At 42.9% G+C, this 25,050-nt stretch overlaps 5 protein-coding genes across 9 annotated transcripts; 2 read left to right on the forward strand and 3 right to left on the reverse strand.

Moving 5' to 3' along the window:
• Positions 1-1,955: 1,955 nt before the first annotated feature.
• On the reverse strand, positions 1,956-3,680 carry LOC135349803 (uncharacterized). Its single transcript, XM_064548411.1, has 2 exons — positions 3,676-3,680; positions 1,956-3,534 (listed from the first exon to the last, which is right to left on the reverse strand). Exons 1-2 carry the CDS (start codon positions 3,678-3,680, stop codon positions 2,457-2,459), a joined length of 1,083 nt encoding a protein of 360 aa, XP_064404481.1. The 3' UTR covers positions 1,956-2,456.
• A 745-nt stretch (positions 3,681-4,425) lies between these two features.
• LOC135350033 (copper-transporting ATPase 1-like) lies at positions 4,426-11,336 on the forward strand. 5 transcript variants are annotated; one of them, XM_064548724.1, is made up of 19 exons: positions 4,426-4,562; positions 5,108-5,848; positions 5,943-6,085; positions 6,138-6,300; positions 6,467-6,633; positions 6,718-6,879; positions 7,051-7,269; positions 7,337-7,447; positions 7,493-7,707; positions 7,813-7,940; positions 8,088-8,368; positions 8,488-8,754; positions 8,854-9,036; positions 9,098-9,304; positions 9,366-9,486; positions 9,561-9,790; positions 9,892-10,011; positions 10,062-10,282; positions 10,539-11,336. In XM_064548724.1, exons 2-19 carry the CDS (start codon positions 5,251-5,253, stop codon positions 10,801-10,803), a joined length of 3,801 nt encoding a protein of 1,266 aa, XP_064404794.1. In that variant the 5' UTR covers positions 4,426-4,562; positions 5,108-5,250; the 3' UTR covers positions 10,804-11,336. The 5 variants fall into 5 exon arrangements, with proteins under 5 accessions (XP_064404794.1, XP_064404793.1, XP_064404796.1 ...); XM_064548725.1 differs by lacking the exon at positions 4,426-4,562 and adding an exon at positions 4,778-4,904; XM_064548723.1 differs by lacking the exon at positions 4,426-4,562 and having other exon boundaries at positions 4,654-5,848; positions 6,141-6,300.
• Positions 10,926-19,498, reverse strand: LOC135350038 (uncharacterized). The gene is made up of 17 exons (XM_064548730.1): positions 19,211-19,498; positions 18,566-18,710; positions 18,082-18,276; positions 17,794-17,922; positions 17,389-17,661; positions 16,483-16,656; positions 16,266-16,427; positions 15,910-16,212; positions 15,648-15,822; positions 14,376-14,551; positions 14,201-14,239; positions 13,752-14,151; positions 13,588-13,689; positions 13,310-13,506; positions 13,072-13,236; positions 12,718-12,890; positions 10,926-11,335 (listed from the first exon to the last, which is right to left on the reverse strand). Exons 1-17 carry the CDS (start codon positions 19,400-19,402, stop codon positions 11,084-11,086), a joined length of 3,252 nt encoding a protein of 1,083 aa, XP_064404800.1. The 5' UTR covers positions 19,403-19,498; the 3' UTR covers positions 10,926-11,083.
• Positions 19,494-22,113, forward strand: LOC135350066 (proline-rich protein PRCC-like). Its single transcript, XM_064548772.1, has 6 exons — positions 19,494-19,739; positions 20,216-20,266; positions 20,322-20,897; positions 21,057-21,212; positions 21,284-21,349; positions 21,908-22,113. Exons 1-6 carry the CDS (start codon positions 19,566-19,568, stop codon positions 21,992-21,994), a joined length of 1,110 nt encoding a protein of 369 aa, XP_064404842.1. The 5' UTR covers positions 19,494-19,565; the 3' UTR covers positions 21,995-22,113.
• Positions 22,063-25,049, reverse strand: LOC135350056 (ethanolamine-phosphate phospho-lyase-like). The gene is made up of 10 exons (XM_064548757.1): positions 24,866-25,049; positions 24,692-24,813; positions 24,478-24,637; positions 23,925-24,102; positions 23,675-23,868; positions 23,469-23,563; positions 23,280-23,407; positions 23,022-23,176; positions 22,887-22,976; positions 22,063-22,357 (listed from the first exon to the last, which is right to left on the reverse strand). The coding sequence occupies exons 1-10, from the start codon at positions 24,997-24,999 to the stop codon at positions 22,210-22,212; spliced, it is 1,404 nt and encodes a 467-aa protein (XP_064404827.1). The 5' UTR covers positions 25,000-25,049; the 3' UTR covers positions 22,063-22,209.
• Position 25,050: the final 1 nt, after the last annotated feature.

The raw sequence follows: 25,050 nt of genomic DNA on the forward strand, positions 1-25,050 counted from the left end.
AATATTGAAAATGGGTATTATTATAACACACAGTAAGAGGGTGGAGCTTTAAACCAATGTGCTTGTGAGAGATCAGCGCGGGTTTGCCTAGTTGGGCGGAGTCCAACCAACGCTTCGCTCATGGTTGGGTATCAGTACATGTAGCAGTTTTGTTCCCTGCAGCCCAATCAGATTGCTGCGTTCAAGTGGGAAACCTTACAGCTCAATTTAGCTGACAAGGCGAGCTGGGACACTGTATTTCTCTAGTCTCGATTTCCAGCCTCTTTGCAAGAGTCTGGTGAACTTCACTATCACCACTCGTGTCAGGCCCTAAGTGCCGCGGTTAGATAACCTAGTAGTGATAATTGGGTGTTAACCAAATAGTGTAGTGGTGGGTGTTACCCATGCACTGTGTGGTGAAATTCATGCAATCACTGAATGGGTACAGGTGTGGCCAAAAATCATTGTGGAACATTTAGTTTATGACTTTCAAGATTTAGTACATAATTATAGTGCAAGACTATGGAAAGACACATGAAGATGCAAGACGTGATAATTGAGAGTGCTAGAGCAATTGGGATCCATTATTTAAAGCCAGAGCAAATGAAAGCAATGTATTCAATCATTGGAGGAAAGGACACATTTGTGTCACTGCCAACCGGCTATGGAAAGTCAGTAATCTTTGCTGCATTACCTATGGCCTTTGACCAATTGAAAGGTGAACTAAAATTGCTGTATGAGTGTACCTATATATACACCTTTTTCTGTTTTGCAGGAACATCTGGAAGCATTGTACTTTGTATTAGTCCCCTCACTTCGCTGATGATGGATCAACAAAAAAAGTGTGCAGCTGGAGGATTGACAGTGGAATACGTTGGAGAAGCTCAGACAGACCGTAGTGCTATTAACAGAGTACTGAAAAGAGAAGCTCAGTTGGTGTTCATCTCCCCAGAGAGCATAATTATTAGCGAAGGGTATTTTTCGAAATAATTATGCTTCTGTCACCACCGTATATAAAGAATCTCGTTGCAGTAGTAGTTGATGAAGCCCATTGTGTTAAAACCTGGAGAGATGATTTTCGAGTTGCGAGATTGGAGATTTAAGGAGCCTCATTCCAGACAATGTCGGTGTTCACGCACTTACTGCTACCTCTACAACAGAAACATTTTACATTGTCAGTAGAAGGTTATGTATAGACGATCCTACTTTAATTGCCTCCCCTCCTTTCCGAGACAATATTACTTATGGTTCTTATTTTAATGGTTGCTGCTGACACGTACACCGGTGGAATGGTTGCTGCTGACGCTGATGGAATGGTTGCTACTGACACTGGTGGAATAGTTGGTACTGAAACAGATGATGGAATGGGTGGTGTGGGGGGTTCCTGCATAACTCTACTTCTTTTTGGCGGTGGTGGTTAAGTTATCTTCTGCATGTCTTGAAAGCAGACCATTTATTAGCTCTGCATGTTGCTTCCTTCTTTACCTTGCATAGCTTTTCTTGTTGAGCATGGACATTCTTCAGTTGTTTCTCGCACTGGTGACACAATATACTGTCACTAGCACTAGTTTCAGGGATGCAATGCAGAGGTACTGGAAGGAGCTGCACAAGTACTTCTCTTGCTTCAGAACAGCTATGACCATTGAGCTTCTTTCGCCTTCGGTTGTCCAGAGACTCATTCGCACACAAACAGCAGTAGAGGCCCATATCTAGCTACTTTTTTGTGATGCAATAGCTTACGTAACAGTTTACACAGCAGGCCACAACGGCCCACAAGGCACTTGACAAGCGGTTTCACACCCCAAGAAAATCTTGGGGTGTCTGCACGAACTGTTCATTGCAAGTTCACCCGACCATATACGAAGTATGGGAGGGCGTGGCCAGACTAGTATTTCTCTGGAGAATGCAGAAACAGCTCCTGCTGGATATCTAGGCTACTAGAAAAGAAGCATAGTCTATCTTAGCATCTATGAATGAAGCTTGAACAGTATGTACTAATTAATTAAAAGGACTTGTCTTTGTTTTAAGTTTTGTTGTGCTACCAATAAGATTAGATCATTAGTTTGGACAAAACCTGTGTTATGTATGCCTTCTTTGGTCTTCGAAAAGCTTCTCAGAAGCCTTGGGGTAGTCTTATAGCTGGCTGTACCTCTCCTTGTGCTAGATGTCTAACTATTATGAAAAAGTTTATTTCTGCCTGTACTAAATCTTATATTACAGGCTAAAGTATTCTTCTACTTTCTCTAAGAGTCTGAGGTCTTTCTTGAATTCCAAAACAACTATAGCTAGATCCAGTCAGCTAGAATAGCCATCCAAATAGTTAATTGATTTCTTTATATCGCACCCCTGAGCCATGCGGTTGTCAGCCACTTAAAGATTAAACAATATTCATACTCTGTCTCAAGTACCGGTGGAACAAAACTGCTACGTGTACTGATACCCAACCCAGAGCGCAGCGTTGGTTGGACTCCGCCCAACTAGGTTTGCCTTAGATCTTTGATGAAGAGCAAGAGCCACTCTTGCGCATGGGCAGCTTTCAGCCAGACAAGGCCTTGCAGGAGATTGTAGAGGGTGTCATGTAGTGCCCTTGGGTCGTGGGGGAGGTGAACACTGATGCAGGATGGGGCATCCTGCAGGAGAGCAAGTCTGCGCATTGAGAGAGCAGGGCAACTTACTAAAAAGTGTGAAGGTGATTCTTCTTCAGTGTTGCATAGTTTGCACGATGCAACACCGGGAGAGATATTTCCTCTGTTGCGATATCTAAACCTGGACGCATCCAGCTCGAGCCCGTCACAGCCCACTAGGAGCCTGATTCTGAAATTTGAGGGGCCATGCATAGAACGATCCAGCTGACAGCATGACCATAGCATCGAAGGGCGACCTAGAAGGGCGGGGAGGGATGAGATAGGGAGATTTGTGCATGTGTCTGTCATCTTGACGTATTGTGTGACTAGTGCAGATTTCTTTGCAGCAGTCTTAAAAGACCCTTTGTTTTTCCCGTTTGAGATCATAGACGAGAGTGAAGGGTAGCAACGAGATAAGACTAGTGTGGACCATGTTTTTAAGAGACCTGATGGAGAGTCGGCGAGAAGTCTTTCTACCATAATCTTTTTCGGGAGATCTTCTGAAGACATGCATGCGATAGAGTTAATAAAACAGAGCTGTCTGCAGTCCACCAATGCCGAGATCTCCAACGAGCCAATAAGGCTGGTGAGGGCGAGTGACGGACATCTTGTAGGCAGGCCTTGAATTGTGCGAAGTAGTTTCCTGTGAGTTCTCTCCAACATGTTGAGATCGCTCTTTGTTAGGGACCAGAGTTCTGATCCATAGAGCATAATTGGAAGGCAGAGTGAGGAATAAAGCTTGTGAGAGGTGATTGGGTGGAGGCAGCCGAACCTCGCGCCCACAGAATTCAGGGCAAAGAAGGCACTCCTACCCGCAGAGCAGCGTCCCGAGATTCTGAGGGAGCCAGAAGAAGACACTAAGCGAAGGACACCAAGGTGTTTGTAACTATCTACCTCCTGGATAATTTCCGAACAAACAGAGAGCAACAATCTAGATTGTCATAATTATGACCTCTTACTTTTACCTTGTTTTGATGGTACATTTCATAGCTAAGAAACTGTGTAGTTTGTAGCTGTTTTTAGCTATTGGTTAAAGAAAGGAGGTCAAACTACACTGATATCCATCGCCAACCCCATATTAACGAAGCCAGGAAATTGCGTTGAAGGTAAAACTGTCTGTACTAGCCACAGTGTTACTGTATTTGGTGTAGACATTAAAATAGTGATTAGAACATTGTAAGTAGAAAGTGTCTATGCTACTCTTACGTTCAGCCTAGTATGGAAGAGCTAACGAAGGCAGAGGGTACTCCCGAGGACGCAACGATGGATGTTCCTTTACTGACGTTAAAGGAGGTAAATATGCCTATGAATCTGGTTGTGATACATGCACTCTTTTGTAGGCATTTATGGATAGCGAAAAGTGACCGTCATGTTTTGGACACGGGCACGGCCTATTTATTGCTGTATAATTGTGCATCGACAAAAGAGGTTGATCTGATTGAAGGTGATATCTTACGGATTTCAGCATTGGTGCAAAAGAGACCAACATAGCCGTCCCCACTCTGACCACCCGAAGCAAGATATTAAACACTTAAACAAGCAATTTCACAAACACCCCGTGACTGTGGAGCTACCACCTCCTCCTGCTAGACCTTCACAAACTCTCATAATGTTAACTCACATGGTGTACTCATTAATTATTTTACTGATATATCTGCTCACTCTATAACTAAGAATGATGTGCTTGAAAAGATCTACAAGAAACAGCCATCTCTCTTGTATCCATGTAGCCTCAATTCCAAGCCGCATTAAAACATTTTAATCAACCTGGGATCGAGGCTAGTATGCAGTGTGCTTAATTGAGGTCAAAGTTCAATTGCTTATAGGTGCACGTGATACTGTCCAACCTCCTCTGGTACCGAAAGTGAATCTAATTATGGTAAAGATCATTCAAGCCAAAGGCCAAAATGTCAGATGCATGCTGTGCATGCTGAGAAGGAAGATCTATTATCCAGCATTGTAAGTTACTAACTGTGTGTTGGGATTATCCTCATGTCCATTGATTTTAACCTTTTTTATCGGCTTATGTTCATTCGTATAAATTATTATTGTAACCTAGATTCACAGAAAGTTGCAAAATGCATTGCCAAGGCATTGCCAATGCCATTGGCCATCTGGTCTCTATCTAGAGTCTACAATGAATATTGCATGGAAATCTATGTTTCTCCTTATAGCTGTGTGGGGGGGGGTGATCAAATTATGTGTACAGCATAGATCGTACTGAGTTCTAGCATAGTGTTTGTGTAAGTCTGAGCACTACATGTACATGTACTGTACGATCACATGGTCTGCCATATACAGGTAATGCAGAATCTAGTGTTAGATAAAAAATTAAATAGGCTTAGCATATAACCAGACTTGTTCGCCTAACCGTTATAAAAGCGAAAACTTGACCTGGGATCGAGGCTAATACCAGACTTGAAAAGATCTATTCACTGAAAGCTTTTCAACTGAATTTCTCATGGATTCTCAAAATATTTTAGTCTATCTTTTCCCCACGCCAGAGAAGGACATCAGCTCACCCCAAGTCACTGCAGCTCTGTCTAGTGTCAATGGATATGTGTCAAGTGATGTGATTCAAGGATCTAACGAGAGACTGATAGCCTGCAGTTATGTGGGCAGTCAAGAACAGTTTGTCAGTAACATTATGTCTGCAGTGAAGAAGGACTGCGGTTTGGAATTGTTTGTGTGCCCTTGCATTGAGAACACCAGTCATGGTGCTCTGATTCAGGTGGAAGGTATGACATGCAACTCTTGCGTAAGGCTTATCGAGAGCACTCTTCCAACACAAAATGGAGTTATTGGGGTCAATGTCTCATTGGCCAATAAAGAAGCTTTTGTTGTTTACAATTCGCAAGAAATGAATGCTGACAATATCTCCAACAATATTTACGATATGGGCTTTGATGCTGAAGTAAAAAAAACGTTTCCCTGTCTCACTAAGCCCTCTGCTGCTCCAGCAACAGAGAAACAAATTGATGCAAGTAGCATAACACTGCGAGAGGCTCTCTTGAAACCAGACCCCAACAAGAAAAGAGTTGACAGTATTGGCATTGATGGTATGACATGCCACTCATGTGTGAACCTGGTTGAGAGCACTGTGGGGGAACTCCCTGGAGTGATGAGCGTGCAGGTGTCCTTAGAATGTAAGGAGGGTGTGGTGGAGTACAACGATGCTGTAGTCTCAAAGGAACAGATCAAGGAGGCCATAGATGATATGGGATTCATTGTCACTTACATTACAGGTGAGGGATTCTTAATATACAACCGTCCTCTTCTGCACCAAAATTAATGGTTTTTTTGTTCTGCACCAAAATTAGTCTTGCATTTTGTTCTTAGAAACATCTGTGAGTCCACTTGGTCCAGAGGATGCTGCAATGCCATTAGCTGATGAGATTGAAGAAATTGGCCTTGGTGACAAACCTTTGCTTCCCAATGCAAGAAAGTCAAACCAAAAAAGTAAAAAGCGCTCCCACAAAAAAGTAAGTAGTTGCATTGAGCACTCTATGCATGCAATTGTTTGCCTCTTTCCAGAAGAAGAAGTCAGTCTCTAGGAAGAAAGAGGCTTCTAGAGCTTCTGATGAGAGCAGCCAACAGTTGCTGATCACAGACAGAAAAAGGGCCCAAATTCAAGTTACTGGCATGAGCTGTGCTTCCTGTGTCGCCAGGATAGAGAAAGAGTTGGGAAAGAAACCAGGTAGTCCAGGTGTTATTACGAATAATTTATGTATAGTAGAATGTAGTGCTGATTGAAGTATTGCTATTGTCACGTTACGTACAGTGTACTTCTGCATCTCTTCATGTATTATTGGCACGTGCATGCACTGCATGTGACACTCCCGACTCCCTATACCCCACTGCAGGAGTTCACTCGGTGGTGGTAGCTCTGCTGTCAGAGAAGGCTGAAATCCAGTACAACCCGGAGCAGACTGACCCAGAGAAGCTTGTCAGGGACATATCTAGTCTGGGCTTTGGGGCAAACCTCATTGCAGACCAAAATGGACACCAGCAGGGGAAGATCAACTTGATTGTGAGTGGATTTTTTGAACTCTCAAATGTAATCGACTAGCAATATAAGGTACTTGGTGTAATTGTTTGGCGTAATTTTTTTCAGATTGAAGGCATGACCTGCTCCTCGTGCGTGCATATGATAGAGCGCACTCTCCTGGGCACGAATGGAATAGGTAAAGCTGTCGTTGCACTCTCAACCAACAGGGGTCGTATTGAGTTTGACCCCACCATCCTTGGACCGCGTGATGTCATACAAATTGTCAAGGTAACCGGAGTTGCATGCATTGGTTCATGCAACTGTTAGCGTGTGACCGAGCTGTTATTCATTTCCAACTGCATGTGCGATAGTAACTAAAGACATTTGCACCTATAGCATTTGCCAATAACCAGAGCACAGAAGTGTGGAATTCACCATAATAAATTATTCCCAAATCAGAATGCTGGGTTTGATGCTCGTATAGACAATGAAGGCAGCTCCCAAAGTAGTCTCAGTGACAGTCGCACCCTTCGCAAATGGCGCAACACCTTCATCTTCTCTCTAGTGTTTGCTATCCCCACAGTGATTGTTGCCTTCATGCCTATTGAATGGCCTGTCATTGCACCTGGGCTCAATCTCAGAGAAGTTCTTCTTTTCACCCTTGCCTCTATTATACAGGTACCGTATACAACAATTTAATATGTGAGAGTGAATTTTTAATGTCAACCTTTGTAAATGCATGTAGGTTGTTGGAGGATACCCGTTTTATGTATCTGCATACAAGTCCCTGCGTCATTGTGCTGCTAATATGGAGGTACTCATCGCCCTGGCAACCACCATCGCCTATGTCTATTCAGTGAGTACTAGACACTCACACCATGTTTATACTCCTTGTGCCCAGGTGATAGCTCTGATCGTAGCAATCACAGTGACCCACCAAGAGACAAAGACGTTCTTTGAGACTGCACCCTTGCTCCTGGTGTTTGTTTCCCTTGGCCGCTTTCTGGAAAATTTTGCTAAAGGGAAGACATCAGAGGCTCTGGCTAAACTCATGTCCCTCCAGGCCACAGAGGCCAGACTCATTAAGAAAGCTTTTGATGGAGCTGCTTTAGAAGAGTAAATCCAATAACGGAGTGTATATGTACATGTGTATACAGGCGTCATATATGTGACTGTCTCACACTGCTCCCAAATTCTGTGTGTTACATCCCTTATCTGCAGAGAGGAGCTTATAGCAGTGGAACTAGTCCAGAGAGGAGACACCATCAAGGTGGTGCCTGGAGAAAAGATCCCAGTTGATGCCACAGTCATCAGTGGCAGCTCAAGTGTGGACGAGTCACTCGTCACTGGTCAGTATATCGTTGGTTATAACCAACTACATACTTTTACTGCATGTCAAAACCACAACTGCATGTTTCAGTACATGCCGTTACAGTACAATCTTTAGCCAAGTAGATATAATTCAATGCAAGACATGCAATGCATACTACATACAGGTGAGTCAATGCCAGTGAGCAAGAAAAAAGGGGACACTGTTATCGGAGGCACTCTCAACCAGAATGGAGTACTCTATCTGGAAGCAACTCACATTGGATCAGATGCCATGTTGGCACAGATTGTAAAGCTAATTCAAGAGGCCCAGACGTCTAAAGCACCCATCCAGAGGATAGCTGATCGCATTGCTGGCTACTTTGTCCCTACCATTTTGCTCCTTGGGAGCATCACTCTGGCTGTCTGGTTGGCCATCATCATCACTCTACAGAACACCACACCACAGGTAAATTGTACTACTATAATAGCAACGGCCGTTGCATGCATCATGCTGCACAGTAAAACATGCATGCTCTGTAATGATTCCAGTGTACATTTGCCATTTCACTTTACTATAATTTATAGGACCACTGCTCTTCATCTGCTAATTCGTCCAACTTTTCAAGCTCCTATTTTGAGGGCAACTTTTCTATTAATGCAACAGACATTCTTCCCAGTCAGATATGCTACTCCATTAGCAAAGCATTTACTCACGCCATGGCCGTGCTCCTGATTGCTTGTCCGTGTGCACTAGGACTGGCCACGCCCACTGCTGTGATGGTGGGCACTGGTGTGGGGGCTGTCAATGGGATACTCATCAAGGGCGGAGAGCCACTGGAAACCACACACAAGGTTAGGTGTGAAGCTTTCTTGGACTGGGCTGACATCCACTTAGCTATAAATATAATACATTGAGATGTGTATGTATATAGAAATGTAAACTCTTATTAGGTGAAAACTGTCGTGTTTGACAAAACTGGCACTATTACTCATGGAAAGGCCAGGGTTACCAAAGCAATCCTGTTTGTCAAAGAGGCAATCTGTACTAGTCCCCTCTTCACTATCCTTGTGGGTCTGGCAGAGAGCAACTCTGAGCATCCTCTGGGAAAAGCGGTCGTCAAATATGCTAGACAGGTATGCTTTATAGGTTGTTCAGTTAAAAATAACATTATTGCTGCCGTGTGCTGCTATAAAGGCCCTGGGTGAATTGAGAGGAGAGTGTCGAGACTTTGAGGCAGTGCCGGGTCACGGGCTGCGGTGCACTGTTTGGGGAGTGGACCAATACTCCAAGTCTGACACGTGGGGAGACACCACGCCACTCAAGAGACTCATCGTTGTACAGAGTACTTCTTCCCTCTTACCTCAGCAGAGCAATGGAGCCAGTCCATCTAGGAATTATGAGGTAATAGGCTGGTCAATCCATACTCTCCACACAATTTGACTATCTTATTGGTGCTGTTCAGGTACTGATTGGGAATCGGGAATGGATGAATGTGAATGGGATAGATGTGGTAATGGGAATGGAGGACAAGATTCAGGTCTGGGAGACGCAAGGAAGAACTGTAGTCTTGGTATCTGTAGACGGTGAGCTCATGCATCTGGACACACACAGACATACATTGCACACATTACTTCACACACCCGGTACCTATAAATAGGTATCCTTGTTGGTGCAATAGCCATTGCAGACAGCATCAAATCTGAGGCACTGGTGGCGGTATCCTCCCTGAAGAAGATGGGCCAAAGAGTGGTGCTACTCACTGGTGACAATAGGAGAACAGCTCAAGCCATTGCAGAGGAGGTTGGAATTCACGAGGTTTATGCTGAAGTGCTGCCTTCTCACAAGAAGAACCAAATATCTGCTCTTCAACAAGAGGGGAAAGTGAAGGTCTGCAAGTTTACATATTGGAAATGTTAAGTGTCAGCATGTATGCAGTTAATCATTTTGTATGCATGCATTAATTCTACTTCTGCATATACATGCCACAGGTGGCCATGGTTGGTGATGGTATCAATGACTCTCCTGCTCTGGCTCAAGCTGACGTTGGCATAGCAATTGGGACAGGGACTGATGTTGCAGTCGAGGCAGCTGACATCGTACTAGTGAAGGTATATATATACTTAATGCGAATGCATGCATGACTGTATACTATCTTTAGAGCAACCTTGTTGATGTTGTGGCAGCCATTGATCTTTCTCGTCGAACAGTTCGTAGAATACGGCTCAACTTTTTTTGGGCAGTAGTCTACAACATGATAGGCATCCCAATTGCTGCAGGTGTCTTGTCACCTGTTGGTATTACCCTTGAGCCGTGGATGGCCAGTGCCGCAATGGCCTTCAGCTCTGTCACTGTTGTCTGCAGCTCTCTCCTGCTCAAATGGTAATAATTTACGTATGTAGACTTCATGACGTGTATATGTCCATGTGCAAAATAATGTATAACATACAGTGATTGTATACATGCAGTTTTAATAGCCACGTTCATTACTATAGTGGGTCATCCTGCTCATAGCCATGCACCAGGACCTTTGTATACCTAATATCTGTGCATGGGATTTACAGTCATAATTATGTGAAACTTGCTGCTTGTATATACAATGAACCCATAATTATGCTTTTTTCTTGTTTCTGTACAGCTACATGAAGCCTAACCTGGAAAATTTCATGGACATCGACCCTCATCCCAGCAATTCAGAGCAGTCTGTACTCGTTCCAAAGCACAAGTTATCGTACAAACTCTTTTCTAGTTCCCATCTCCCACTCCACAAGAGAGCTTTGTTGTTCCTGGGTTTGGACCGCCTCGCTGGAACTGGGATGAAACTTACAGTGCACAGTGATTTTATGGCTGTCTTGCCCAACATAGATGACACCAGTAATATAGTTTACAATAGTATTGTGTAACCTCCAGCTGCAGTACATAACTGCCATGCATAATTATAATTTATACTGTACAATAATTTATAGCTACTGTATTCCTCTGTGGGTATCCCCCCCCCTGCAGGCATAAATAATCGTATTGCTCCTTGTATTGTAACTCATGATCAATTAGTTATATATTTTGTAAAGTGAAACATAACACGTTCTTCGATTTCGATTTCACAGTAATAATTAAAAGTAGTTGAAGTTCAAAACAAAATGAGTCAAGTTACAAAAGGCAATTATGACACAGTCCATGACGTTTTCAAGGAAGATTTGCAAAGAGTGGCTTCTTGGGAAACTCATACATCACTCGAGCACTAATCTCTTTGCCCTCCGTGTAGACAGACAGAGTCATGAAAAGCTTCAACACCTCTGAACCTAATCTCTGAATGTTGGAGATGCGTATCATCGTGGAGACGAGTTGTGGGCTCTCCCCCTGACCACCCACATCACTGTCATCAAGGGGGGAGTCAAAGCTGCACTCTGTCTGATAACCAACCACTCCTTGACCTTCCTACACACGATAAAAACAATTGGGCTACATGTAGTTTAAACATAATAATTATGATTCATATGTAATATTTATATCACACTTAGCTAGCAATTAAGTGTTTTAATGTGTGCACAAGGATAATGAAATAATGCTCAAGCGTAGCGAGTGCATTACTCAACCGAGAGCATTATTGCATCATCCAGTGCACCAGCATTAAAACACTTGGCTAGCTAAGTGTGTTATAAAGGTTTTATTGCTGATCACGAAGCTACAAACCCTGTTCAAGCTAGTTTTCAAAAGCTACCTAACTTCAAGCTACACCTTTGAGATGGCTGGGATGACGATGAATCACAAGTATTAGAAAAAAGTGTGCAATATACAACCAGGAGTGCATGAATACAACTTATTGCACACTTCACTGTGCAATAAGTTATTTAAAGTACAGTCACATGACTGGATTTAATGGATATCATTGGCTGTAGGTCACATGATCAGCAATAACTACATGTATACTCGAGGAACAACATTTTTTGCAGATTGACCTCAAACCTCAAAATTTATTTACTTTTGGTATTGTAAAGACCTCTCTACTGTAGGGGTGTCAGGGTTTCATATAGAGGCGCCCCGGGGCGCCTTGGGATTTCCCTTAGCCAAAAATCCCCCCTAAAAATCTAAATCATGATGTCATAACAAAATGATGATATTTAATTTCTCATTAAAAAATTAATGTCTACAATTAAAAGAGAACTGGACCTAGTAAAATTAAATGGTTTTGAAAACTAATCCATCTCAGATTCGTTCAACTCGAGAAACGGTAGTTTTCGTGAGTAAAAATTTTGTTTAGTCTCGTGGCTGCACGGCATTCCTACGTTCAGATAAGCCACGCCTACGATAAAATTTCGTGGAGGTCAGCCTGCCCACGAAAATAACGAATATTTTACCCCATGAAAATTACCCGCTATATGGTAATCATTCCTCAAAAAATTTCCAGGGGAGGACCTAAACTTTTCCTGTGTGAATCCCTGGGTGGTGGTCACTTGAACCTCTATCATAGAAAATAAAATGGGTGAAATTTTAGTTCCTTGAAAAAAAGCACCAGGATTTTGGGTCAGGGGAGAAATTGGGAAAATGTAGGAGGGGGAAAAGCCCTCCACGGCGTATGCATGTACCGAAAGTGCACGCCAAACTATATAGTGCGGTCCAGGCACTCTGGGGGCATGATCCCTGGAAAAATGTTTATATTTGAGGGCCTTAGATTGATTCTGGTGCAATTTCAGCTCACAGTACAATGCTATTAATGAATCTGCCAGATTCTGGGGGGGGGAGAATTACCCTCCTCGTCCCCCTCAATGCAGCCCTAGGTATAATTATATGCACAATAATACATGTACTCAAATGCATACCAAGAAGCTGATGTCGTACTCCATACAAGCCTTGGTGGTCTTGTCACCATGGAGGAGGTGGAGTCGGGTGTAAACACAGAGGACGTTGGTGAAGTCGTAGGAGAAGGAGAGCTCCAACTTAGCCAGACCACTTAACTCCCCGAGTTCCTCCATCACCACCGAGTCTGGGACATCTGCAGGGTATATATAATACCTTAAAGGGGAACTACAAACTAATGAGAATGGAAAATGTGAAGCACGTAGTTATATACATGTATATTAAGGGCACAAGCATGCAATATAGAGTATGCAGTACACTGAAATTCAAACAATAAACCTACAACTGTATAATTTTATATGTAGGTATTAACTCACAGTGCACTTCCTCATGTAGTTTCAGAATCTTCTCCAATTTGGGCTCATCATCACTGTTGTCCATAAACACTTCGTCATGTAGGGTAATCTTATTGTCCATCAAACTCTCAGTGAGGGTTGGTGTCATTCCAGCACGACTGTTCTTCTGCCTCCTCTCTAGGTCACCTAAATGCAACAGAATGCAAATTATAGGATTACCAAAACACATAAATTAGGTGAGAAGCTATTGGCTACGTACGTAGTGTTTTCATGACGTGAATGAATACATCATGAAGCTCCTTCTTGTCTCTTAGGGCTTCTCTGAATGCAATGTTGAAGTTGGAACAGGGGAATCGCTCTCGGCTGCCAAGTGAAAGGGACTTCGAGTTGACAGTAGGTGTGGCAGCAGGGCTCAGCTCTGTTTCATTCCCTTCATAGGCACGGTTGCCTTCTTGACTGCATGTGTGTGTGTGTTGTGTGACCATGAAACAACATGTACTTTGTGAGAGACGGTGACAAGTTTACAATATTACTTACCATGACGAAATTTGCACAAAGTTGGCCATGTTAATATGATCGTCTTCAGCCTCAGAATCAGGTATAGAGTCTAAATTAAGACTGGACAGGCTCTCCTCAATCCTACAAAACAGATTCATAATCACAGTAATTACACGTGTTGTTGTACCTATAATTATACATACCGTGTTTCCACTCTACAAGAGTCAAGTACCACCACAGCTCTGGACAACTTTTTCCTCATCTGCTTACAGATGATGTCTGCATTGATGTTGGTGTCACACCTCAGAGGGAGGGTGGCATTGACTGGAATGAGGAAATTTTTCTGAGCTGTGGTTATAAAACCATGCCCTGAGTAATAGAACAAAGCATAGACTCCAGGTATGGCTAGCATTTCATAGAAGAACTCTAAGGCCCGCATCATCTCAGCATGGGTGAGATCAAGGAGAGAGATAACTTTAAAGCCGAGCTCATCCTCAAGTAGAGCCCGCAGATGTCTGATGTCGTGCTCAGGACTCCGTAGGTTGTTCAGATCATCACACTGATAGTTCTGGTTGCCAATCAGTAGAGCCACTTTTTCTCGAGCTGTGTGCAGAGGAGAGTATCACAAAGACAGAGTAATAGAGGGCCTTACCATATCGCTCCTCTTTCTTGGTGCGAAACACTTCTTCTCCTGTTAAAGAGGAAGAGAACCAAGCACTATTGATGTAAGTTGAAGCGTACACTTATCTGATCTCTAAATGTACACCCACAGTAACACAGTTGCTAGTGGGTATAGTGACCTTACAAATCCTTTCGTATGAAATCACCTTTTAGCTGCAGCCTTGAGGCAAGAACTTTCCCCACTTCCACGGCCTCAGAGAGTCCATTGTCTGCGGCCAACTCAATGCGAGCTGTCCTTGAAACCACTGGCATAACCCCTGGATTGTTGGCACACGTCACCTCACAGTAGTACGGCCCACAGTCATCCTCTTGAGTGGTTTCTCTGTCATATTGATTGCAGAACGATAATATTATGCTAAATTTAAAAGTACCCATATAACAAACCACAACCACTCGACCATAATCATACTGTACATACATACACACACGATAGACACCCCCATATGCCACACAAATATCTTACCCTACAGGGCTTTGTAGATGGGGGGGCATAGGGGGGCGCTCGCCCCCCCTTGGCAATTGTAAATTTTTGTATTGAAAATATAGGCCAAAATGCACTGTGTTATGGCCTGTGACACACCAACCAAACAAAGAGCGCTGCCTTAATATTCATAACAACAATAATGAGTTCTTTACGATTAATTAAACTGCTATTCTTCTACTCTTTCTGTTCCATACGTCCATAATTTCTTCTTCTAAGTCACTATCTGTAAGTACAGAGGGCGATTCAAGAGCGACTTTCATTAAGTGAGAAAGGCTTGTGTCGCTCAGGCTATGGCTTTTACCTAGTACCATTCAGTCTAGGCAATTGAATTTCTGCATTCCACAATACTTAATAACAATACCCCTAAAACTGACACCACAGTTCCTAAGAATGCACCAGATGCGATGTACGACAGTCTCTAAACACAAAAATTTCCTGGGGGAGCATGCCCCCAGACGGCCGTGTGCATTAACACACGGATAATCGCCTCGCCCCCCCCCCCCCCCCCTGTCAATTTTTTTCTGTATGAAGGCCTGCTTTACATATATACGTGTACAAAGGGCAATACCAGTAACACCATTCAATCTATGTTGTTTCTGTGTCACTGTTAGATACTAGTTGATAAGATCTACATGGGAAGTACATGGGAAGTACATGGGAAAAGTGCCTCAGAGCAGGTATACTATGGGACTTACCTGCAAATTTACTTAGTATACCTAGTATTCCGTTGTCAAGTAATTGTATTGTAGTCAAGCAGTTTGCGCATGCGCACTAGTATCTAAATGAGTTAGACACTGTTTTGTCGGTGTCCATGTGATTTAGAAGCCCTCAGCCACTTTAGTACCCTTGCTACGCTCGGGATACTAAATCAGTGCCTTTGGGCTTCTAAATCCCATAGACACCTCCAAAACAGTGTCTAACTATTATTTAGTACCTGATGTAGGTAAAGTCCGTGGCTCCATGTATTGTTTTGCCACAGTAGTACCACTGATAGCCGAGGGGCACATTCTCAGTGCACACAGCCTCACACATCAGTTTAAACTTCCCGCCCTCAGGAACAATCTGAGACCACGGGTTCTTCTTGATCCGAATCAGAGGAAGCTTAAATGCTGCAGGAAAAATGTACATAACAAAAATTGATTGACAAACATTTGAAAATAGCTATTATAGTCCATGAGAGAGAGAGGTATACTCACAGTTGGACCTTTTCATTGATGGGATGGTGGGTCTAACACACACAGTCTTAGATTGAACAAAGTGTGACCTATTCTCTGCCTGACAAAAGTAATAGCCCCAGTCATTCTGGCGTAGCCGATTGAAATACAAGACTTCATGGTTGTTCGACTGTTGATTCCTTATGGGCTGAAAGTTTCCATCCTTGGTGGAGGATCTAAACCAGATGTACGAAATGTCCCCCACTCCTTCAGCAGAGACTCTCAGAGTGGCTTTGTCCCCAATCAATGCTCTCTCAATAGACTGCGGCTGCTTTGTGAACCACACTGGAGGATAAATAGAGGGTTATATACTTAAAAGCTCGTGATCGAGTACTGACCTGTGTCGATGGTGACTTTGGTGGCTCTGGACTGAGCTACAACCTGAGGATCGTTTACCAGAGAGACTCTACAGTACATGGTCAGTTTCAGACGCCTCTCAATGTCGCCAGTCTTGGCCTGGTAAATGGGACTTTGATCATTTTCCTTAATTTCCTCCTTCCCTAAAAAGAAGTTTTTAAATTCAACAACTCTCTTTCTCTCCCTCTCTCTCCTCACCTGATTGGTTGACCTGCACCCACTCATAAGTCACTTTCCCACTCTGACTCCTGGCTCGACAGGTGAGGACAACATCCTCCCCCACGTGGACATCCAGACTCTTGGGGGGCTGCTCCTCAAACACAATGGGCTCACTCCGAATTCGAGCTTCTTGAGGAAGAGCCAAACTGCTATCTGCAACAGCAAAACACACAGAATGATTATCATTTAAATGAATTTAAAGGTCCTGCCTGATCTATTTATCTGATCAGTATTGTAGCTGTATACATTGTAGGGGAAAGGGAGTTATAATTATGTGCACTCTACCCAAATGAAGACGAAAGCACACTAGGGATATACAGGTATGCATGAATACAGTACTGTGTTACACCATAGATAGAGTTTTACAATGAAGTCTATACGTAGTGGCTCTGGGACCATCCTTGTATCTCTTCATAACTACTGCAAAAGCCCAGGAAACTTATTGTGTCCAATGCATACATCTCAGAGCTACCCCCAATACTGAATCACATGCCCCCTGATAGTAGATATCAATTGGAAATGAAGAAAATATAATCTCGATTGTCGTGAAGTAGCTAGAGGTACACAGAGCGCTTTTTCATGCTATGTTTCTATAGTACCTATGATATAGCTAAGGCTGTGTAACTAAATAGTGTCCTATGTCCCAAATGGCCTCAAGTATGAGATGAAAGTTGATGTTTAGCAGCAGAACTGCTCATGGACTTCTTACAGACAGCAAAACGATTCTCATAAATTATTCATGTTTAGCCCTCGCGTAAAAAGTAAGCCTCGATTAAAACCGCAGAGATACACGGATGGCACTTTGAGGGTACTTCCGTTTCCAATCCCTTTCTACTCTATCTATGGTTACACATATTCGAATGAATCAGAAAAGGTATTGTGTACCTAATTCAACTTTGACAGTTCTTGATTGCACTCTGCCATGATCGTTGACGACCTTACAGTAATACGTTCCAACATCAGCTGCTGAAAATGTCGCAATTACAAACTGGCCTTGCCCGCTCTGAATGATTTTGCCATTCCTGTACCAGTCGTAACAGATGGCTCTTTCAGCTCGACACTCGAGCTTTACTTGATCTCCGTGAACCGCTTTGACAGAGGAGGGGTGTAGGGTGATGCGTGGAGATTGTGACGATGTGGGGGTATTGCTGCCCATCTCTGGAGGGTAAGAATATATTCACATGTAGGTTTGCTAAATAGTACAGATGCTAGAATTAGCAAGGCATGCAGGTATACACACTGTACATGCAGTTACACTTGCATAGTAGTGACACCGTAAAAATATCTTACCTTGTCGAACGGTTGGGTTGTTGTTGACTACCGTTGGGAGAGAGACAGTCACATGCACATACTCAGAGAATGCAAAGTTCTTTTTAGAGTCATTAAGAGATGGGTTGGTTACCCGGCAGTGGTAGTGGCCTGAGGCAAACCAATACAACGTAACCGGCTACACATATGTAATACAGTACAACTGCATAATTATGCTGTGCAATTAGTCTGATGTAAGCATGGACAAAAAGTGTATGAACGCTACTAACAGTGAGTAAACTACAAACGTGCAATACTTGACTAATGTACCAGTGTCGTTGGTGCTGGCATTGTGCAGAAGAAGTGTCTTGGTCATTTGACCGGGGAGGATATTCTTCTGGTCCTTGAACCACTGGTAGAGAGGCGGGCCTGGTTGACACTCAGCACTAACGCTGACTGTGATGGTGCCCCCATACGCCACTGTGATCTTTTCAACCACACTCTGACTCTTGATTATCGGAACACCTATATGGAGGAGAGGGTATATACATGTACAATGGCCGTACATTGTACACACTAACTTGTACATAATCATGCAAGTGCATTGCTATACAAAAAGTGCTGTGTGGCAAGGAAGTATACAATTTCATGGGCCATATGGTACGTGCATACACTCTATGCCAACTTGTATTCTCCAATGCTCATTATCATTTCACTGCGTACGAATATACCAATTAAGACACAACTGTTCATAACTGTGAAGGTGAGTACGGTGTTGTGTGTGTAGTTACTATAATTATATTGATTGTCTTACTCGCTCTTGTAAACATATTGAAAGCTTTGCGACAGTTAATCTCCTTCAAGCATGAGATGAATACTTCCAAGTTGAGCTTGTTTCGGACTAACAAATTGAGGAAGAGGCTAGCAGAATCCTTTTTGCCTTCTATTTGAGCCAGTTTCTGTAAGAATAATGTGTGTACCGTATAGCGGGTATATTTCGAGGGTATAAATTTTCGCGGATGGACCATTACAAAGGATTTCGCGGATTTTATTTTCGTGGTCTGAGTTCCAGCCTTTTGGCGCATGCGCACATCAACATGCAGCTGTACCTCCACACCGTTAGCCTCGAATCCATAATACTGAACACGCCTACTATTATAAATTTTCGTGGGTATAAATTTTCGCGGTACAGGCTCAATCCGCGAAAACCGCGAACATTTATACCCTCGAAATATACCCGCTATACGGTAATTCAAACGAAGCCCACACGTACAGTGAAACCTGCTATTGAGACCACTTGTCATCGAAGTTGACTGTCTCCCTTTCACTACAATGCTCACTGCTCTCCTTTTAGAGGCTCATAAATGATCACAGACAAAATATCACTATAAACCTGAAAGATTGGCTGGCTATATGTAATATCTACAAACATAATTATGGACATATTCTCGACACATACGTGTTCATCGTATTTAATTGCTTGGCCCACGTTCTTCAGAGCTCTCAGAGTGACTGCCAGTAGGTACCAGTATTGCTCAGAGTCATCTTCACCATCTTCACAGCTGGCTTTAGAGGGAGGGCAGAACTCTTCCAAGTAGGAGGCAAGCTCTGCCAATTTATCTGGAGGCACCTCTGCTAGAGTAGCAGCCATAGTACTCTCTTAAATGACAAAACAACAACTCAGACTACTGGGTATTAATTAATTAAAACAACAACTATAAATTATTTTAGTGAAGTCAGCAATTCTCTATGAACTCTGACCTTTAATCAACTAAGGTATTTCTTGGGCCACACCGAGCAACTCTGGGTTCAGTATGTCTCTCTCTCTTGTGTCCTATGGAGACAGTGATTCTGATATTGAGCCAGAAGATAACAGTGCCAAGCCAGGCTCTGATATCAGAAAGTTGCTCTCTGTCCTTCCTTCAAGTAGAAGATCACTGAAACAGAAAGGACCTGTGAAAATTGGACTCCCAACACTCAACAAAGGAGTAAGCTCTTCTCATGCATCATGCCTCATTAAGCACAGTTCTGTTAGACGAGCATACAATGTAGCGTACATTTATGATACAAAAATCTTGATTACTTTGTACCGTAAGATCTCGATTTAAAGCGACACTTTTTAATAATTACGAAGCCAGAGGTCGCATCTTTTGGAGGTTGAAAAATTATATTGAAGCCCTGGTGTCGCATATTTAGAGGGTCGCATCTAATGGAGGTAACTTTACAGAGTCTACTTGCATCGATTTCAGGCCACTTAAAAACACTGATTTTCCAGTGGGCTACAATCGAGGCTAGGGAGTGGCTACAGAACGCGACATTAAAAAATAATTGTCAACGCAGCTGTCGCTACTTTTAGAGGTCAGAAAATTGCTGAAGCTCCTGGGTGTCGCATATTTGGAGGGTCGCCTTAAATCGAGGTCTTATAGTGCATGTCTGTATGTTTAGATTTATGTTAACTGCATAGGACGACTCAGATTCTGATGATGACGTGCCTCAAACCAAGAGAAAGAAACAGGTAGACTACATGTACATTTATTTCATTCCTGTGATTTCACTGTTGTATCATGTAGAGCGGGATTGGACTGACTGCTCTCCTGCCAGCACCCAAGGGAGGAAGCAAAGAGCTGGGCTTTGGCCGGAAAGGCTCATCCAACACAAAGACTATGGTACCTTACACACTTTCAAAAAGGTACCAGGACTCCAAGAAGAAGACGTCTCTCCCCAAGAAGACCAAACTATCTACAAAGAGTAGTGGCGATGGCAGTGATAGTGATGGAGAGGCACCTGTCAGCTTCTTTTCCTTAGACGATTCCCCTTCAGTTCCAGAGCCGTCTATTTCAATTCCATTGCCTGATGATTGTATTCCAGAACCAGAATCTAAATTAGAGACACAAGAACAAAACAACACCGCTCAATTCAGTTCAGTTGGACCGGTCCTACCAGAACAGTACAGCAATTACTATTCAACTTCTCATTGTCATGGCACAAATGAACAATATTCGTGTGTACAAAATCAAAGTGTACAAGGATATTCAACCCAGTATCCCGCAGTTACACAAGCTCAATCACAAACGAGCAAAGGAGAGATAAGCAGTGTCTCAAGTATGTCTGCAGTGGGCCCAGGTCTGAGTATTGACGAAGATCAGGTAGGCAGCACTTATAAATGTGTGTTTTTAAGGCGGCGTGCATAAAAAGGTCTGGGAGATAGGACCTTTTCTCTCCTCAGTGTCTGTGCTGTAGTTGTGAACACATATAATTATACATACATATTCTAACGGTGACTTGCCCTATCACCCTTTTTGCAGCTTCGTCGTCTAGCGGGTGTGAAGAGGGGCCGGAGGAGGGAGGAGGGACTTAACAACATCACAGAGATTAGGGAGGATGACGTAAAGGAGAGCATCAAAACCTTTCAGAAATACCACACTGAGGATTCAGTCAACAAGTTTTTCCAAAATGAAGCTGTGAGTCAATTTATCTGACTAAAATTTACTCTTGTCTTTGAAATTTACTCTGCCTGTGATTCTGTGTATAGTCTAAAATGGATGCTCCCACTGGCCAACAGAAAAGAAAGCACCAGTTGTCTTTTCTTGCCCACCAGGTATGTGTCATGACAATAATTATTACTACTACTGTACTTCTAAAAGAGGCGCCTTCTAATTATGCGCCACCTAGACTGAAAAGTAATTTTGAGGTATCCATATATAGAGCTCCACGTGGCTACAGAGATTATTTTTTGGTGACGCCTTGCTAAATGGAGGCCAGTATCACTTCTATTTTCAGGAAGCTTGAGGATGTGTGAGACACCTCCTCCACTTAAGAAGCATCGTCCTCCACCTGTAGTTGCCACAAAAAGGCCAGTTGGAAGGCCAAGGATACACTTTAGGATCATTTTACAGACCTGAACCTCGAGTTTTATAATGGGCGGCCTGAAATCGAGGATACCACTTGCTCAAATAACCTCTATTTATAAGGCGCCCTTCTAATTATGCGCCTCTTCGGACCAAATCTGTCTCTAATTATAGCCCTAGCTGATATCGTAATTATTAAAAGCGGCGCCTCTTTTAGAAGAAGTACAGTATATATAGCATGGCATTATTGTGTACATTTTGGTATCACCACATCCGAGGCACACTGTGACACATGTATTCACACGCAGGCTAAGGCAAATGAGTTGGAGTTGAGTAAGCACTGGGCACAAGCAGCTGCCTCAAGGAGACAATCACAAATGAAATATGGCTTTTGAACATTGAACATTGAAGTTATGCATGTGTCACGACTTTTTTGTAGTCAGACATCATGTACATCCACAACTGCTGATTCTGACAAAATAATACTCAACTCAACAATACTCGTTGCAGTGCAGTTGCTACTTAATTATAGTCTACTTACTTGTATAATATTTGAAAAATGAATGCATGACTATGTATATACGCTACAATATTGAGGATAGACTGTATTTTACACTCCTAAGCCAGTCATGACCTTGTCTAAGGCAGTCAATAACTTGTCAGCATCTTTTTGAGAGAAACAGAGAGGAGGCTTGATCTTAATCACGTTGTTCTCCATGCCGTCCTCTTTGATCATTATGTGGTGCTCCAGCAGCACTCTACACATTGTGAGTGTGAGTGTGTGGGATGGTTTGTGCATGAGGAAGAGAGTACAATAACGGGAGGATTTCATTTACTTCAGGTGTGTATAATTATAGCTACCGTAATCGTTCTAATTGTAGCACCCAAAAAATTTGGAAACTGCTTATTTGGAGCCCAGAATGGTTCTTCAATTAGGGCAGTTCTTAACAAAATAGTGAATTTGGAACAGTTGAATGGGCGTGGTTTAACAAAGGTTGAACTGAGGCTTAAAAAACGAACCTCTCAGCCTTAAGATAAACTATTCATGGTCTGGTGTTATAATTAAATAATAATCATGGTATTTATAACCGCATGTATACTGCTTTAGGAGGCCATTAGGAAAACACAGTCCATGTGCGTTCTAAATAACTAAGCACATACAAAAAATGAACATTTCGGTAAATTAGAGCAGAAAAAGATTGACTTCCAGTTGATGCTTGTATTAGGGTGGTTCTATAATTAATTAAAACGACTACAGTATCAGTATTATTTGCATACGACCCTCACTTGTGGACAATGTTGGCGCACAGAGTCCCGTCTGGCTCCCTACTAGTCCTGTCCTTCACTATCTCGACACCAAGGAACAAACCAAAACCCCTGGAAAAAACATAAAAAACTAATTAAAAGTCCAGTGCTTATTACCTTATGTCTCCTATGCAAGAATGCCTGTCCATCATATCAGATATCTTCCTCTTCACGTATCCCCCTAGGTTCTTGGCGTTGGCTTGCATCTCCTCCACTTCAATGGTTGTGAGAACCGCCTCAGCCACGGCCAGTGACACTGGATTTCCACGGTACTGAGGCATTATCATACTAGAGTAAACTACAAAGCTCGAGTGCACGTATGCATGGCAAATAATACGAAAACTCGGGGTTTGTAAGATATGGTACAATACTTACTAGTTGCATAGCATCTTCTCCAATTACTTTCTTGTAACGTTCTGCGATCTCCTGAGTGGTAACAACAGCAGAGATAGGATGGCCATTGCCCATGGGCTTACCGATGGTGACCATGTCCGGTACCACACCTAGGAAAAACGAAAAGCTCATCCTGGCTGTATTTTACAACAATCACTGCACTGCACATACCCTGAGATTCATGCAGCCAAAAGTAATCTCCAGCTCGTCCAAAACCTGTTTGTACCTCATCGATGATACACAGCCCACCAGCCTTGCGTACATATCTAAATCACCAACAAGCGTACATACTGTAATAGACTGTTTGAAAGGAGAGACTATATTAATGTTTATGAAAACTAACTCAGCAGTGTGACCAGAACCCTTGATCAACTCACCCAAAAGAAGCTTTGAGGTATCCTTCAGGAAGTTGAACCTGACCGGCACAACCTAGAAATGCCTCAGCAATGAAGCTGGCAACCTGCTTTCCTTGATCTTGTGCTTTAGTAATAATGCCCTCTATCTCATCAGCATACATCTGGCCTGCACCTTCACCCTTGTGGATCCCTCTAAAGTTATCGGGTACCGGTGCCTGTGAGAATATTACCCCACTGGAAACCAACACAGACATTCACACAGAGAACTCACCACCCAAGCATGGGGGTTGACCCTCGATGAAGACTCTTTGTTTTGCTGTCGTAGCTTGTACGTGCTCAGTCCAATGAGGTGTTTTGAGTGGCCGTGATAGGCACCTTCTAAAGCTATAACCTCTGTGTGCCCAGTCACACACTCTGCTATGTGGAGAGCCAGGTCATTAGCCTCGGTTCTGTGAGCAAGAGAGAAAATTGTGGCTTGAGTTGCTTAATTCAATGAAAACAATACGATGTATGGTATTCGTAGTTAGACTACGGTATACGGGTTATTTTTGTTGGTGCAAATTTTCGTACAGACTACCCATTACTTGTACAGCTCAGGATAGTGGACGTTGACTATTGTGCCAGAACAATTTCACAGTGTTTGTAGATGCTTTACTGATATGAAAAATCCCACCATACAAAAATAACCTGCTATACGGTACGGTTATGTATATACAAGTATGGAGGGGCAATCATCCAAGTACTTGTAGGCATAGAATGTGATGTAGTGCCACCACAACCTTGTATGCTCACAACCGTTACCAACTTAATGGGAAATTTCTCACCCTGAGTTGGTGTAAAAAACATAGCCAAAAGATTTTGGGAAATGAGAGAGAAGGTGAGTTGTGTACTTCTCTCGTAGGTCTGAGTTAGTATAATGGTCACAGGAGAGCGTGGAAACTTGTGATGCGAATGCTTTCACAATACGTGCGTGGCAGTGCCCAACTGTGTGATTGGGTACATAGGTTAACATAAATGATGTAATGCTGCCATATGTACCCTGAGTGACATTGTTGATACAGTCCAGGTAAGGTTGATCTTTCTCGTCATAAAGGTAGGCTCCCTTCCCATAAACAATGTCCAATGCACCAACTTTTGAGTAGTGAACACTTAGAGAAGGACTGTGAGAAACAATGAATATCATTATGAGAAACAAGGTCGGTTGAGTCTTACGAAATGTACTCCTTTCTTAGATTGGCTGCAACATCTTTTGGTAGCACTTTGTGCTTTTTGAGATTAGGAGGCCCCAGGTATAGCTTCTCTTGGCATTCCTTGCCACCACTGGAAGAGTTGAATGCCATGGCCATGATGGACTGCTGCAAAATAAACAAACTGTGACGTAATCTCCAGTATAATAT

The sequence above is a fragment of the Halichondria panicea genome, chromosome 16 (assembly GCF_963675165.1).
Source record: "Halichondria panicea chromosome 16, odHalPani1.1, whole genome shotgun sequence".
In the NCBI taxonomy this organism is placed as follows: domain Eukaryota; kingdom Metazoa; phylum Porifera; class Demospongiae; order Suberitida; family Halichondriidae; genus Halichondria; species Halichondria panicea.

Bases quoted from the DNA above. Each gene is read 5' to 3' on its own strand.
- LOC135350033 (XM_064548722.1), top strand. From the start codon at position 5,065: ATGGATTCTCAAAATATTTTAGTCTATCTTTTCCCCACGCCAGAGAAG. The intron at 5,849-5,942 runs GTGAGGGATTCT...TTTTGTTCTTAG, and splicing joins CATTGTCACTTACATTACAG to AAACATCTGTGAGTCCACTT. The intron at 9,791-9,891 runs GTCTGCAAGTTT...TACATGCCACAG, and splicing joins AACAAGAGGGGAAAGTGAAG to GTGGCCATGGTTGGTGATGG.
- LOC135350038 (XM_064548730.1), bottom strand. From the start codon at position 19,402: ATGGCTGCTACTCTAGCAGAGGTGCCTCCAGATAAATTGGCAGAGCTT. The intron at 16,428-16,482 runs GTGAGGAGAGAG...ACTTCTTTTTAG, and splicing joins GGTGCAGGTCAACCAATCAG to GGAAGGAGGAAATTAAGGAA. The intron at 14,152-14,200 runs GTAAGGCCCTCT...CTCTGCACACAG, and splicing joins CAAGAAAGAGGAGCGATATG to CTCGAGAAAAAGTGGCTCTA.
- LOC135350066 (XM_064548772.1), top strand. From the start codon at position 19,566: ATGTCTCTCTCTCTTGTGTCCTATGGAGACAGTGATTCTGATATTGAG. The intron at 20,267-20,321 runs GTAGACTACATG...TGTATCATGTAG, and splicing joins AAACCAAGAGAAAGAAACAG to AGCGGGATTGGACTGACTGC. The intron at 20,898-21,056 runs GTAGGCAGCACT...CCCTTTTTGCAG, and splicing joins TGAGTATTGACGAAGATCAG to CTTCGTCGTCTAGCGGGTGT.
- LOC135350056 (XM_064548757.1), bottom strand. From the start codon at position 24,999: ATGGCCATGGCATTCAACTCTTCCAGTGGTGGCAAGGAATGCCAAGAG. The intron at 24,103-24,477 runs GTGAGAAATTTC...TCTTGCTCACAG, and splicing joins GTTTTTTACACCAACTCAGG to AACCGAGGCTAATGACCTGG. The intron at 23,177-23,279 runs GTAAGTATTGTA...ATAATGCCTCAG, and splicing joins GAGAAGATGCTATGCAACTA to TACCGTGGAAATCCAGTGTC.